The sequence below is a fragment of the Liolophura sinensis genome, chromosome 1 (genome assembly GCF_032854445.1).
Source record: "Liolophura sinensis isolate JHLJ2023 chromosome 1, CUHK_Ljap_v2, whole genome shotgun sequence".
In the NCBI taxonomy this organism is placed as follows: Eukaryota; Metazoa; Mollusca; class Polyplacophora; order Chitonida; family Chitonidae; genus Liolophura; species Liolophura sinensis.
The window spans coordinates 27518314-27533249 of record NC_088295.1 but is presented as its reverse complement, the minus strand read 5'-3'; the positions used below and the strand labels follow the sequence as shown (position 1 = coordinate 27533249).

The 14936-nt window shown below is 37.2% G+C and overlaps 1 protein-coding gene across 1 annotated transcript; it reads left to right on the top strand.

Moving 5' to 3' along the window:
• The first annotated feature begins 489 nt into the window (after positions 1-489).
• Positions 490-14936, top strand: LOC135479121 (coiled-coil domain-containing protein 40-like). Its single transcript, XM_064758865.1, has 22 exons — positions 490-508; positions 1710-1809; positions 2046-2124; positions 2629-3102; positions 3775-3816; positions 4487-4537; positions 4745-4971; positions 5303-5386; positions 5633-5852; positions 6239-6396; positions 6639-6779; positions 7278-7381; positions 7668-7911; positions 8593-8775; positions 9145-9390; positions 9645-9858; positions 10752-10921; positions 11379-11470; positions 12506-12694; positions 13076-13196; positions 13716-13874; positions 14430-14936. The coding sequence occupies exons 3-22, from the start codon at positions 2061-2063 to the stop codon at positions 14682-14684; spliced, it is 3438 nt and encodes a 1145-aa protein (XP_064614935.1). The 5' UTR covers positions 490-508; positions 1710-1809; positions 2046-2060; the 3' UTR covers positions 14685-14936.

Sequence of the window (14936 nt, the reverse complement as noted above, 5' to 3'; positions counted from 1 at the left end):
AATCACACCTATGAAAATAATAATATTGTCATAAGCTTTGCGAATTTCATTGTTCACATGTAATGATCACCTAGTCTTGCAGATTACACCTTTAAGCCCTATTTATACTATTATACTGGACTCACAAAACAAACCTCTTCACCGTTCACGTCATGAACAGAAGTGTGCCCATGGTTCTTAAAACCACAAGTGTGAGAAGAATACACTGAACTAAGGCAGACAAATGACTACAGGGTATAGTATTTGACACTTAAAACAAAAACAAGTTGGGTTAACTACAATGAAATCAAAATCTGCGAGGTATTTTTCTTGGGTCTTACCATTTCTCGTAGCCATCTTGAATTTATGTGCTGTCAAAATCTGACGATCGATACTCAAAGTAGTCTCCCCTGAATGTGCACTTTAAGCAAAAACATCCTGCTTAACTCCCTTGATCTAGAAACTCCGTGACGTCACGATCCTTACAGTCCATAGCAACAAAATACATCATGGCCGACCAAAACGAAAGGTAAAGTCCATTGCTCCTTTTCATTTTTTCGACATTTACCCTCTAAGATGGACCAATCTGCAGAAAAGTAAGACAACTTTTATGTATTTACGGCTCGTGCATATGTACAGCATTCAGGATTTTAACGTTTATCCGTAAAATAACATTCTTCTGTTTTAGCTATGTTGTTGCTGTTTCTGTTTCTTTTTTCCTCTTATAGTAAGAGTTGACTTTGTGTTTATTCCATTTAATAGTAAAACACAGCTCAAGCTAAGATGGCTGAAGTCATCTGTGGCTCTCTGAAGCTGTAATACCTTTAACATCGATTAGCCACCTGGTTTGTGAACTCCTAAGGTTACAATACCATTCTGATAAATACTGTCAGTTCTGACTGCATTTAGGCTTAGCTTGATAGTGAAGTTTGCTTTGAATCACAAGAGATTACAGCTTTTAAAACCACACTGAAGGGTGACCACTGAAAACGACATGGAGAAAAAATTACTAACTTTACAATCGTGCAAAAAGTTGCAAACATATAACTCTAATTCATGTCGTGCAGCCACAAAAGTTACAGTGTGAAATGGTTTCTAATATGTCATTGGATATTATGCTCTGTCTCTGTGAAGCAGAATGTTTTAGTCTGGTACCTTGCATAAAATGAAAATTTCCCTTGGCTGCATGTACAGTGTAGAACGTACAAGCACCAGTGACAGTTGTGGATTTTATTTGAAGAAATCGCCTGAAAAATATGCTTCTTTGGCGACAGCAACACATTAGAATGCATTTCACATTGTTACTCGCATTGCTGCCTCACTGAGTCCGATTTACATATTTGCAACTACAAAAGATATTTCTTCATAGCTTGATATTTGCTCTGTTTGAATCTGTTGACTAGACAAATGCCCATGCAGTAGTCTCTGTGTTAGTCATTTTTATGTAGTCGACCCAGTCTTTATATGAACCTGGTCTGTCATTCCAGTCTTCAGGCCCACCCATTGCTGCTGTAAAGAATAAAGGGTAAAACGTTGCATGATCTATGCATTGATTTATTCAGGCAGTTTGTTTTCATACCTATTTTAAATGGTATTAAGGAGGTACATTTTGTCCCACCGTGTAGGAATGTTGTTTGTTCGGTTGTGCTTGTGTTTTTTGGGGGTTTTTTTATAGCAAAATGTCTAGTAATAACAGCACTGTCGTTATGTTTTGTTTGTGTATGTTACAGTCTGCCGCCTGCAAGCACAGCAGATGGACAACCAGAAGAAGAGAAAGCTGCTTCAGTTGGTGAAGTTGTTTCACAGGTTACAGTGAAAGCACTGCAGGAGGTGAGAATTACTTTAAGCCATCATCATCATCAAAGGTCCCTGGTATGACTTTGGTAAATGTGCTACATTTTTATTGTTTACTTCAGTAAATATCAGATCATCTTGCCTTAGGGATGTCTCTCATGAGTCATGATCATATTAGTATACAGATTCATATTTGTCATCATATTACATATTTATTATATGTGTTTTAAATGAAACAGACTTAATGCCATGTCTTTGTGTATCTGTTACAGATTGATACAGGAGACATGGAACCTGCTGGTCAAGAGGATATACAACCAGCATCTTCATCAAGACCACCATCAGCTAAAGGTGAAAACAAAGTGACATGTTTTCAGGAAATAAGTTTTTTGTAGTATCTGTTACTGTAGTACCTGGTACATTGGTAATTCCTTTTGTTTAATCTCATGTTCCACTCCCAAATAACAAAAAGTGACACAGAAGTGAAGTATTCTTAAAACACACATAACACCCAATCCTTTGAATTTAGTAACAATCATATTATTGTATCCTAAAAAAATTGCTGAAAATTATTATATTTGTTGAATAATTACTTTTTTAATAAAGTCAGCTGAGTTCATATTATGGAAGGAATTTACATAGGATTTTTCCATATAGGACATGTGGACCCCTTTTGGTGATGAATAGTGACTTATTCGAAACTGTAAAATGTGATAAATGAGCATTTCAGTAATTGTTATATTCTGCTGAATTCAAAAATGTCATCATACTATACCAAGTGAACATCATCATTATATATCCAAACTATTATTTTACTGAGTGTAATTTTTGTGTTCAACTTTCTCTTTATATTAGGGTCTACAGCTGGCTCAAGACCAACATCAGCAGCAAGAAAACAGCTGTCCAGACCTGCCTCTGCTTCAGAAAGGCCAGAGAGTGTAGCAAGAAGTCCAAGTGCAGCTGAGAGACGTCCCTCAGCTGGCAGTCATAAAGGCTCCAGGCCAGCCACAGCAACCAGGAGTAGATCAGGTTCTGCCCATGAGAGACCACTGTCTGCAGCACAGAGCAAGCAAGATGCTCCAGCAGATCCACCAATGTCAATCACTGGCAGCCGACCTGGCTCAGCACAAGGGAGACCACAGTCTGCTACCATCAGCCCCAAACCTTCCTCACAAGAAAGGGTAGGATCAGCAAGGGGCAGCCGTAAAGGATCTGCAACAGAGAGGCCTAAATCAGGTGTGGCAAGCCGTAAAAGTTCAGCAACAAAACAAAGGCCTTCCTCACAGCAGCAAGCTGGTACAGGTTCCAGGCCAACCAGTGCTGCTCAAGGTACTATAAAACTAATGAACATTACGTGTGTACGTAACTTGAGAAATTAAAACCTACCTGTAGCTGTGTTGGAAAACCTTCCCAAGGAAAAGCATGACACATTCAGTTATTGATTCCATGTTTTAATGCACAGGGGCCTCCATGGCCTAAGTGGTTAACACGCCAGCGCAGCACAATGACCCAAGAGCCAATGCGGTCGCTGTAAGTTCAAGTCCAGCTCATGCTGGCTTCCTGTCCGGCTGTATGTGTTAACAGTCTGCCAACAACCAGTGGATGGCCGTGGGTTTTCTCTGTGCTCTGCCCTGTTTCCTCCCACCATAAAGCTGGCCGTCGACGTATAAGTAATATATTCTTGTATATGCGTTAAACACCAGTCAAATAACTAAATAAATGTTAACACATAAATTAGTAAGTAGTTAACATTAAGATCCATGCACTTCTTTAATTTGGCTTCAATTTCTTTTATACATTTATCTAGTTAACAGCCTAATGTGTATGAAATGGGCATTTAATTAATCATTATACATCTAAATTTAAAGTGATTTAAAATATAGAGATAAACATATATGCTAACAAAGTTTTGATCAAATTAGCATAAAGTTTGTATTTTGTGAAAACTTCAGTCTGATTGCTAGTTATTACACTGCTATGGTATGTGTTCTGTGTCTATAGATACCCAGAAACCACAAGTGCCTCAAGAACAAGTGTCTCAAGGTAAGTTGTAAACATGAACATTTCACTCAAAGTACTGAATTTGGCTTATTTGAATCATTAGATAAAAGATTTAAATGAAAGATCCAGAGAGTTTTTCAGTTTATGTGTATTTACCTGGCTACACAGACTACTGATGGTCATTTAAGATGGTCATTTAAACATTTTTAGATGTTTAAAAACTTTAGGATCAATATGCAGAAAGTTTATAATTTGTAAAATCTTCACAATTTGATGTACAGTTATTGTTCTTCTGTGGTATGGGCTTTGATTCTATAGATACCAAGGAGCCACAACCAGAGCAATAAATAAATATGAACATTTCATATACTGCATTTGGCTTATTTTAATCATTAGAATTATAAGTATTACTGACAGTTATATGGTGTACAACATTAATTTCAGAGATCTGTTTTTAAAGGAAATGTTGAACACTTTTAATTCATTTGTCAAGCATTGTATACAGTGAGAACCCTATCCCTGATTCAGTATATTGATAGTATTTGAAGTGAGAAGTTAAAAGATCCAGATTGGACATAGACTTTATTGTCTTGCTCTCACTGGCTGTAGGATAGAAGATGTTAAAAACTTTGGTGACCAACTTTGTATTTTGTTAAAGCATGGTTTGATGTACAGTTATTATTCTGTTACAACATGTGTTTTGTTTCTGTAGATGCCCAGGAGCCACAACAAGAGCAATCCTATGCAGAACAAGTCCCCCAAGGTAAACAGTAAATATGAACATTTCATATACTGTTTGAATCAAGTACGTTCTGAATGGAAAAAATTGTACATGTAAAAGTTTTAAATCAACAACAATCATGTACACAACGAAGTGCAAAATCAAAGACTCATGATATATGTATTCTTATTCTTGTCCTGTGTCTTTTGAGCATTTGAGTTTAGATTCCTTGTCCTGCTGTGTTTACAGGTGATGATGCTGAGGAGCCTCTAGATGACGATGATGAGGATCACTTCTTGCCACTGGAAGCCCAGTTTAGTGGTGCCCCTGTGGGTGGGGACGGGGGTGACGACGGGGGCGACAGCAGTGGTGATGAGGAAGGGGATCAAAGAGAGCGTGGAGACCTGGTCCCTGTGGAGGAGAGTGATGAAGGCAGCGATAATGAAACTGATATGGTGGTCCTTGACCCCAATCATGTAAGTGATATGATACAGAAATCGTTTTTTTTGACGGAAGCTTCTCCACAGATCCAACTCAAATCATTCAGCGTTGAAACCATCACTGTTTTCCAAGTAACAAGTAGTAAACTGACAACATACCTTTTGCTGAAGGTGGTTTTGATTCATGTGCTTGGAAAGAATTCTAAAACATGACCAGGTGTTAGACCCTGATGTGCATGTACTGAACAAAAAAAAATATATACATGTGTATTGAATAAATTTATAAACATTTCAGTTTTGCATTTAGGGATCATTGTCATAATTCATACAGAAAAACTAAATCTTTTTTTGTTTTAAATTTATTTAGCCCTTGATGAAAAGATTCCAAAACGCCCTCAAAAGCCATTTGACAAAACAGCTGGAAAGGGTGGCGCTAGAGCTTCGTGAACTGGTAGGTATTGTGAATTGGTAGTCATGTGCACTGTTTTTTCTGTAAATACTTACTCTTTTTCCTTTATAAATAATTGTATGAATAAATGGTAAAATATAGCAGCACAAATGTGTTCTGCAAATATGCTTATCAATTTTTGTTTTAATGTTCTTGGTTAATGATGTTAAAGTGATCACTAAAGACTAAATTTTATTTTGTTGAGAAAGCTATGTTCAGACTAACTGTTTATTATTTTCATGAATGCAGGAAGCGGGTGTGAAAACAAAGGGTAAAGAACGTGAAGACCTTGGAGTAGAATTATATGGAGTTCAACAAGAGTTGGCACGGTATCAGATGATCCTGGAAAAGAAACATGATCTTCAGGCTGAGGAAAACCAGAAGAGAAGCCAGGAAGAAACACAGCTGATTGATATCAGGGACATGTACAAAGACTCACAGCTGGCAGTAAACAGGGAAAAGAAAAAGTGTAAGACAAATTTTTGTTGTGGAAAGGAACTAAAAATATGGTGCAAGCTGTATACAGAGTTGTTTTCAGGTTACTTCTTAGTGTTAACCAAGTAGTTGATGAAGGATAGAAGTATGTTACCAAAACAATTTTCTATTTTCACTGCATCACAAGTGAGTAGATATAAAATAAATTTCAGTGCATACTTGCAACTTTTTTTTATATACTTCAATTCATCTTCGGATTTTGTGTTTGTGTGATATCTGCCTAAGTGTTCACATTTCATGAAGCAGAATAACAATTAGGAATTTTTTAAACTATTTCCTTTGTATTTTTTGATTTCTTTTTTGTATTTTCTTCATAAGGTATCAAAAATGGGTTACATTAATTTTGCATGTCTAACACAGGCTCTGAACTGCAAACAGAGGTGGAGAATTTGGCTCTGCGCCTGTTTTATATGGAGAATGCTAAGGAAGATGTGCGATCTGACATTGCTATCATGAGAAGAGCTGCAGAAAAGGCAGAGACAGAAGTTGCCAAGGCTGAAGTAGACAAACAAAAGCAGGTGAGATGGAATTCAGATGTCTGCATTGTGCCATATTTTGTCTTCAGGTGCTTCAGTATTTTTTTTTTCTTTTTGGCTAACGGATCTGCTATAGCCTTGATGCCTAGTCTGATGTCTAATCTATGTCTGTACAACTTAAACTTGTCCAGACTTACACCACAAAGAGATAATCATTTATGTGTATCTTTTGCACTTTGTATAAATGTCATGACTGGTAATACATGTATACTTGTTTGTGACAGGACTTGTTTGTGGATCGCCTTGTGGAACGCGTGGACAAGCTGAAGGAGGAGGTGGCTTTGTACGAGGCCCAGGTGATAGCCCAAAGAGAGGAAACCAAGATTGCTAAGGAAGCTCTAATGGAGGCTCACTTTGAAATTGAGGTTGGTTTCTCACTTTATAATGTTTTAATCTTTCCAACTGTGTAGTTACACAATCACAGGTGGGACGTTTTTCGTTTACCCTGGAATGGGTGTGTACAGCATTTATATATATTTCTACGTATGGCTCTGACCTTGTTGTGTTCAAGGTTAGAGGTGTGCCTTCAGGGCTCATGGACTCCTCCTTGGTTCATTAACCTGTAAAGCAGCATGTTAGACCACATAGTTTGTTTGATAATGTTGGATAAACTGTTTGATAAACTGCCAATTTAAATCCATATTTTCCAACAAAATGCCATAATTTTTTTTAAAATCACTAAATTAAACTCTAAATCAGTAAAGTTTTTTCCCCAGGTTACTCATTACCCTTGATATATTCTTCATGTATGGTTTCCTCTACATTTAAAACTGACTGCCATTGTATAAGTGAAAAGTTCTTATCCATGATGTTAAACAGCAATCAATCTATCATTCTAACAAGTGTTGTTTCTTTGTCAACAGGCAATAGGTTTGGAGAAGAAGCAGCTGTTTCAGCAGTGGAATAGCAGTCTAATTGGGATGAGGAGACGAGATGAAGCTCATGCTGCCATGCAAGAAGCACTTCGGTATATATATGCGTATCTTAATTTCATAAGCTTATTTTATCAGGATGAAATGAGACCCAAAGTTACTTAGTTTATGTTTAAACATTCACTCAGTCAGGATATGACTGCTTAGATATTTGATATGCCTCTCTGTGTTCTTCAGTTGGTATTGAATCTATCTGCATGGTAAGTGAGGTCACAGTTTTCAGTTGACATGAAATGATTTGTTTCCAGCAATACTGATGCATTTTAATATTAAATTTAACAATTAAATAAACAATACATAGTTTGCAATTTATGATTACAGTCAGCAACAGCAGAAGATTTTGTCTCTGGAAACAGAAATTGAGGCATACAAGAAGACGATCTCCAAAGAGCAAGAGCAGAATGAAAAGCTTACACTGATTTTGAATAAGACAGAGACAGACATTGCCACCATTAAAAAAATGTTCAACCAGTGTCAGGTGAAACATGATGCTCTGAAGGCAGAGTATGCTACGTATACTCGCATGTTACATGAGACGGAGCAGGCTCTGAACAGGGCCTCAATGGTACGTTATGTATTGTATGTGTGAATGACACTGAACAACAATCATAGTAGTAAAATAAATAAATGATATAAATTGTTTAAAAAGTATTGTATTAAACAGTTTGGGAAAGTAAGGAAGCTGTAAAAATGCTATGCATGGCCCATTGGGGTTAAAATGTTTCCGCTTTCCAGTGAATACTCTTTGCATTGTGTAATAGGTGACTTATTAGGGGTACCTAGGTTAGCATCTTTCAAAGGATACATTTTGCTTTATTTTGATAATTCATGGACCTTTCAGGACCACTTAAGAGTTTTTTGTGAAGTTTGAATAATTTTTTATCAGAGAAATATAAGTGTTGGCAGTAGAAATATCATATTGAGGTCTTCATGTGTTTTTGAAAGTATAGTTTTAGGTGAAATATTTATTTTTATTGTTATTTCATTAAACTGTTTATGGCACAGATGGAAGGCAGTCACAAAAAACAGCAAATCAACAAGCATCAAAATTGTACATGTATCATCATACAGTTAACAACACACACATTATACTTGTTTACCCACCTTTAATATTACGCTTTGATCTGTACCCATCATTATTGCAGTATTATTTTAATGAAATGAAGAGTTACAGATTTATTAAATACCTTTGATCTTGGTAGGTTGTTTTTGTTTTCCATGCTGATGAATTTTAACTTTAATACAGGACAAGACGCTGAAGGAGAGCGAGTTGTCTGATTTGAGGAAGATGATAGAACGTGAGTTCCGAGATAAAATGGAGCTTGAGGATTTAATCATGGAGAAGATGAGGACACAGCTGACCATGGACAAGGCTTCTCAGTACACAGACAAACTGATCAGGAAGACACGGGAAAGATCCAGGACTCTGGTATGTCTGAAATCCTAGTCTAACTTACAGTGTATGCTACTTTGTAATTGCATGAGGTTATATATGTGATGTTCATATAGTTAGAGTTACCGTTGGATGAAACATTTGAAATACTAGTAAGAATGACCTAAATACACAAAACAGTTAAACACTGCAATGAAATAATACTTCACCATGTGATGTAGAAGATCATTTCTATTAGCCCCAAATTGAGTGCATGTGGAATGTTTTGTGTCAGCATGACTATGTATGTTTATCAGCTGATAAGTTAGCTACTGAGAAATTACAGGGAAATTAAGTATTAATATTCTTCGTTGTGATAACTGATCGTTATACCAACTTAAACATTTCTCCATTTTTGCCTTCCAGGAACAGCAAATGGCTGAAGTGGAAAATAACTTGTCACATGACATGCTGGAGATCTCTAATGTTTGTACACGAATAGAGCAGCTAGACAAAGTCCTGGGCGGGCTTGATGAAGCCATACGCCAGAAGAATGAGATCATTAACCGAAGCGACATCGAAATTGTCAGGAGAAATGCCATCATAGAGAGAAAGCAAAACTTGATTGATCAGTACAACAAGAAACTGGAGCATCTCATCAGCAGTGCTGGGGTACGTGGGTGGACATGGTAGATGTTTCTGTGAACAAAAATTTCCATATCGAATGAAACATTTTTATTTGTATTTTGTATCTCATATAATTTCTCGTTAATGGAGAAGTCATTGTCAAATGTAGTCTTTTGGAACTCTTTTTATCACCTGTCGAACTAGCATAGAAATTTTTCCCTCGTCTTTAACAGTATTACTTTGACTGCAATCATATGTGGATAAAAAATTCATTCTGGTCTGTCTGTGCTGTATTTTAGGGTGTGGAGTTAGGTCCCCTGGAAATCACCATCAACTCCTTGATGAAGTCTATTGATGCAAAGCTGCAGGAGCTGGCTGATCTTCAGCAGCTATGGCTCAGGCAGCAGAGTGAGCTGGTCAGGTTAACCAAGGAGAGAGAGGAACAACAGAAGGATGTGGAGACACACAAGAAACAGCTGACCATTCTCTCCCAGAGGAAGATTAGAATTGAAAGTAAGCTGTGCATCACACTGAATCCTCTTGGGGTTTGCAGCATTATAAATAAGTGCAAATTTACAGTAGAGGGTTTTGAGTTTGAACTCTTTTGTTGTCAAAGGTAAATACAGTCCTACTTGCCATGTGAATGGTGAAAAATGAGAGGCAATCTTATTGAAATTGATTTACTGATCACCAGTCACCCTTTTCCAGAGGCAAAAATGACACCTCTATCCTTTAGGGGACTTCTCCAGTTCATTCAGATACTCAATTTTCTCACTTGTTCGTCTACTCTAAATTACTTTTTATGACAGTTTTTATAGACGCCCATGTTATAGTGAATGGGATCAAAAATAGTTGCCTAACATCTTTTGCCAGGTCACATGATACATCTGGATGTTTTCTACTCTCAACAGTAAAGGGTTCGAACTTAAGGCTACCCTATTGTTGTGACATGGCACAAACATCAATGTCACATGTGCTCAGGTCCCTTGTTAAATGAGTAACCCTTGTGAAAAGAAAACATGTAAACAATGAGACCGACCAACTGACAGAGAGACACACAGACAGTTGGACAAAACAGCTTAAGGACTTTAGTTGTTGTTTGTCGTGGCCAATAAATCATGAAAAAAGTTGCCACCAGTGTCTGAGTGATTTACAGAATTCTGCTTCAAAGGAATTGTATAAACTTGATTATATTTTTAAATTTTGAATGTTGCAACTTGCATTTTTCAATTTAAATATTCTCAGTCATCCAATTTGTCTCGTGAGGGAGAGAATCTCTTCAAGGACGTGGTGGACTTCTGAAAGCTCTTTGCCCATAACAATTCAACATGAGCGAATCCTTCGACAGACTGACATCAGCCACATAATCGTCCAGTAGATATGATTGATGATGATTTCCATTACAGATGAGATTGAAAGTCAGAATCGTGAAGTTTACGACATTGAACGTAATGTGAGAAACATGCAGAATGATGTGGTTAAGCTGAACACGCTGCTGCACAAAGAAACTGGCACCCAGAGCAACCTTCAACAAGAGACCATCCTGCTGGAGGGAGATTTCATTGCTTCTCTTAAGGTCAGTATGTGTTGGACACCTGTGTGATTCAGTTTGGTAATGTCACAAGACTGTGATTACTTTATTGTTCCTGCGGAGGGCAATATTAGCTGTCAGCAAAAACTTACTAATCCATAAATTTATCTAAACTTCTTGCATTTATATTTCATTGGATTGATAGGCTTATGTGTAGATATGGGAGCTTCTTCATCACAGCATTTGTAACGTTGTAACGGAACTTACAGTCATTGATCGCTGTAAGAAGTGGCAAATGTTAATTATCATTTCTGAAATTCAGCAGATGACATTCTAATGAGTGAGTGATAATGTGTAACTTTTCTGATGTAACTTTTAGATGCTGTATTAAATGTGTAAACCCTTGCCAATGGTTGTTGGTTTTCCCAGATCTTAATGTTCCTGAGTACCACATTAAACAACAATCAAATAAAAATGAGTAAACCATTGTGCTGTTACACAGGAAGCAGAAAAAGAATCCATTGGCATGCAGGCCAAGCTTGAAGAACTTAAAGAGGAGAAAGGGAGAATGTTGAACAGTTTGGTGGAAGCAGAGTAAGTGTTTTTCTTTTTTCGTTTTCTTTTATTTTAATGTAGCATCAACATTAATGACATAAAGATAATGTCCTCAAGATTTTTAGTCGAAAACGTTTATCGGGGCAAATCCTTTTGAATTTTTGCTATTACTTGTACACATGTATTTTATAACTGCTCATGTAATTATCATTCACAAGATATCAACCTCTTTCAAAATCCGTAATAAATTTCATAAAGTTTATAAGGTGGATTGCTTTATAACTGTTAACAGTAGTTTGTTTTTGTGTCTTTCATTGTTCGAGATACCCCTGATAAGAAATGTTAATTGAAGAAGAGCTTTCAGTCAATCATGTACACATTCACTAGTGTTACAGGGTGTATGTAGATTTTTTTACATGTGCAAGATAAGACATCTCTAACTTGTTTATTGAAAGGTGACATTTGTCTTTGAAATTTAAGAAAATGATTTCAAGGTTTGATAACCTGTGCTGAGTGTATTGTCATTGAAATGTCAGATGTGGCAGGCATCAGAATTAAGGCTGTTCAGTTCAGATTTATTTTACTTAGGTTGTGCACAAAAACGCCATTACAGATTCCATTTTGGGGAGAGAAAATATGCCCTTTTCCTGAGTTGCCAATCTTTAGAACTTTTTAATTGTATATCACATATCTGCTTAGTATGTGATGCACAATTTTCAGACATGAGGATGGCATATGAATTAAGGCTGTTCAGTCCATATTTACTCAGATTGAGAACAGAAAGGCAGTAATAGAATCATTTTTGTGGGAGAGGGGAGGAAATACACTCTTTTCCTGGGTTGCCAGTCTTTAGTATTTTACAGATACATGATAGTTAATGTTTGTATACACAAACAGGTCCAAAAAGGCTGCCATTAAGCTAAAAATTTAAGATTCACACTGATAATTATACTGCCTCATTGGAATCAAAACTTCACAAATCTTAGAGAAAAATACCCCCAAGATAGTAAATCAGCAAATGAGAAAAAAAATATTAAGAAAAAAAACCAAACTGTAATACACTGATAATTACAGGCGTCAGATAATGTTGTGGGAGAAGAAGACTCAGTTGGCGCGGGAGACGCGAGCAGCTGTGGACTCTGATATCGGTCAGGGTGAGATACGGGCCATGAAGTCTGAGATCCACCGTATGCAGGTCCGTTATACACAGCTGATGAAACAACAAGAGAAGATGATCCAGGAGATGGAGAAGGCTGTATCCAGGTAATCAACATTTACTGGGAGAGTGAATGTCTGTCGTCTGTATTACATTGGGTTTTCCCAGCATCAACCATGTGATTACAAGCCAAGGGTCTCTTCTCATCAAAGGCTTGATTGTATAAATACTTTGTGAAAATCCACTAATGAAGTGTAGTGGAAAGGTTATATTTTTGGGGGAACAAAGAAGGTGGGCAGAGGGGAGTCTTGTTTGACAACTTATTAATGTTAATGGCTGATAATTCTAATTGATGACGCATGTCGATTTTTAAGCTGTTTTCTGCCTGCTTATCTCTAATTTATATTCAGAAGATTATCAGGTACCTGACCAACCTCCACGTGGTGAAATCTGGTAAAATAATTTGCTATTTGTATTGTTGTTTTCAGGAGAGATACCATTGTCACCCGAGGTGATGCACAATCCAAGCTAAATAAGAAAGTCTTGACCAAAGGCACATTTGAGAGGCAACAGTTAGAGCTGCGGAAGAAAATCAAACAAACCATACAGGTATGAAGTAGCATTTTAATTTGCCTGATTACTTTCACTGTGTGTGTTTTGACAGTGAATAACAGTTACAAGTTAAATAGGTTATAATTAAATATGGTTTGCTCGGAAATGAAATTATTTTTAAAACAAGACAATTTTGATTATCTGTTTTTTTTTGTTTGCATTAAGTGCATGGCTTATTTAGGGGTTACTGGTTTGGTATCGTTGTGTAAAAACTTAATTAATAATAGCTGACTTGTACTTACCAATGTTAATGCAGAACTGAAAAATCTGGCAACATGTTAGGACTGCAGTAAAATAAAATTCCTTTACAAAGTTAAGATTTAAACTCTTGTTGTACATGTGAGTGTGCTAACATTCGGGATAATGTAACAGCCCAAGTAGTGTAGGAATTCAACAAACAGGTAATTTGAAATAGCTATTGATATAGAGTGTGTGACCCTGTGTATGTCATTTAGTTGAAATTGAGGACCTTGAGTTCTGGCTGTGCCTGTCACTATGCCTCTTCCTATGTAACAGGATGCCAACTCTTGTGATAACGAGATACGGGACCTGCGAGACAATCAGCAGGAAATCAGCCATGTGCTGGAGGAGAAACAGAGAAATGTCCAGCAATTACAGAGCTCTGCGGATACATGTGATGGGGATATAGAGAGACTGATGGAGCAGAAACAAAGGGTGAGGCTCAGCAACACTATTCCACATAAGGTGGTTTATATAAAAGTTTGATAGTGGTGTTTGAAGTCATTGAGCAAACATATGTTTGCCTCTTCAGAAGAATTCATCTGTTCTTCTCATACAAAAAAAAAAGAAAAATCAGAAAAATGTTCTGTATATGCTTTAGAGGAGATGAAAATTATAAAATGTGAGACTCGCAGACAGGCTACACAAAAAGCATCAAAGTCGCAGTAGAACACATTCTTCTGTGATGTTGCAGTGCTTGTGTAAAACCTACATGTTATGAGCACACATACACTCATAATTGTGATTAAAGAGAAACAAAGAGTTCATAGCTTTGGGCCACTTTGTTACAGGTGTCAAGGAGTTTTACAAGTCCCCATTATGATATGTGTGAGGCATTTTCCACCATCACAGTCCCTAAATGATCATTGTGCAAAATAACAGCATGCGGCCTATAGAAATATATGGAAACTGTAAATATTTGATTGCTTAAGGTCAAGAACAGAAGACATCAAAAATTGTAAGAGTGTTTTAATTTTGGTGCACTTTCAGAACTTGTCAGAGCTGTTGTCAAAGCAGCAGAAGACCAAGTACTTCCAGCAAGCCAAGGATGGGAAGTATGTAATGTTGTGTAAGAGCCCTGAGAGTCTGGAGACAGAGGCCCAGAAGCAGACAGAGAGGATGCATGCCCTGAGTACCATTGTGGACAGGCTCAACCAGGAGTTCCCTTATGCTCAGCCGTCCCTCCGTAAAGTCACCCTGGCCCTTACCTCCCGCCTGGCCTCTCATGACGAGCAAACAGTATAAGACCGTCCTCCAGACATGTTCTTTCTGATCACTGACCAGCATCTCTCTACGTGTACTTTAAATACTGTACATATCAGAGTTTGTGTACATATGTACTCAGTCCGTCCATCCATTCCACATGCGCATCTTGAAATGTGTTTTTCTTGTGGCGGGATATTTTGACACGACACCTTACTTATGCTTGACACAAATACTTATTTATTTAATACATTGTACAGTTTGCCTGTAATCTTATAACTGGTGAAAATAAAA

What these genes read in the sequence shown, in the direction of transcription:
- LOC135479121 (XM_064758865.1), top strand. Translation starts at nt 2,061, where the DNA reads ATGGAACCTGCTGGTCAAGAGGATATACAACCAGCATCTTCATCAAGA. An exon ending in AAACAGGGAAAAGAAAAAGT is followed by an intron (nt 5,853 to 6,238) that starts GTAAGACAAATT and finishes TGTCTAACACAG; the next exon opens with GCTCTGAACTGCAAACAGAG. An exon ending in GAGGAAGATTAGAATTGAAA is followed by an intron (nt 9,859 to 10,751) that starts GTAAGCTGTGCA and finishes TTTCCATTACAG; the next exon opens with ATGAGATTGAAAGTCAGAAT.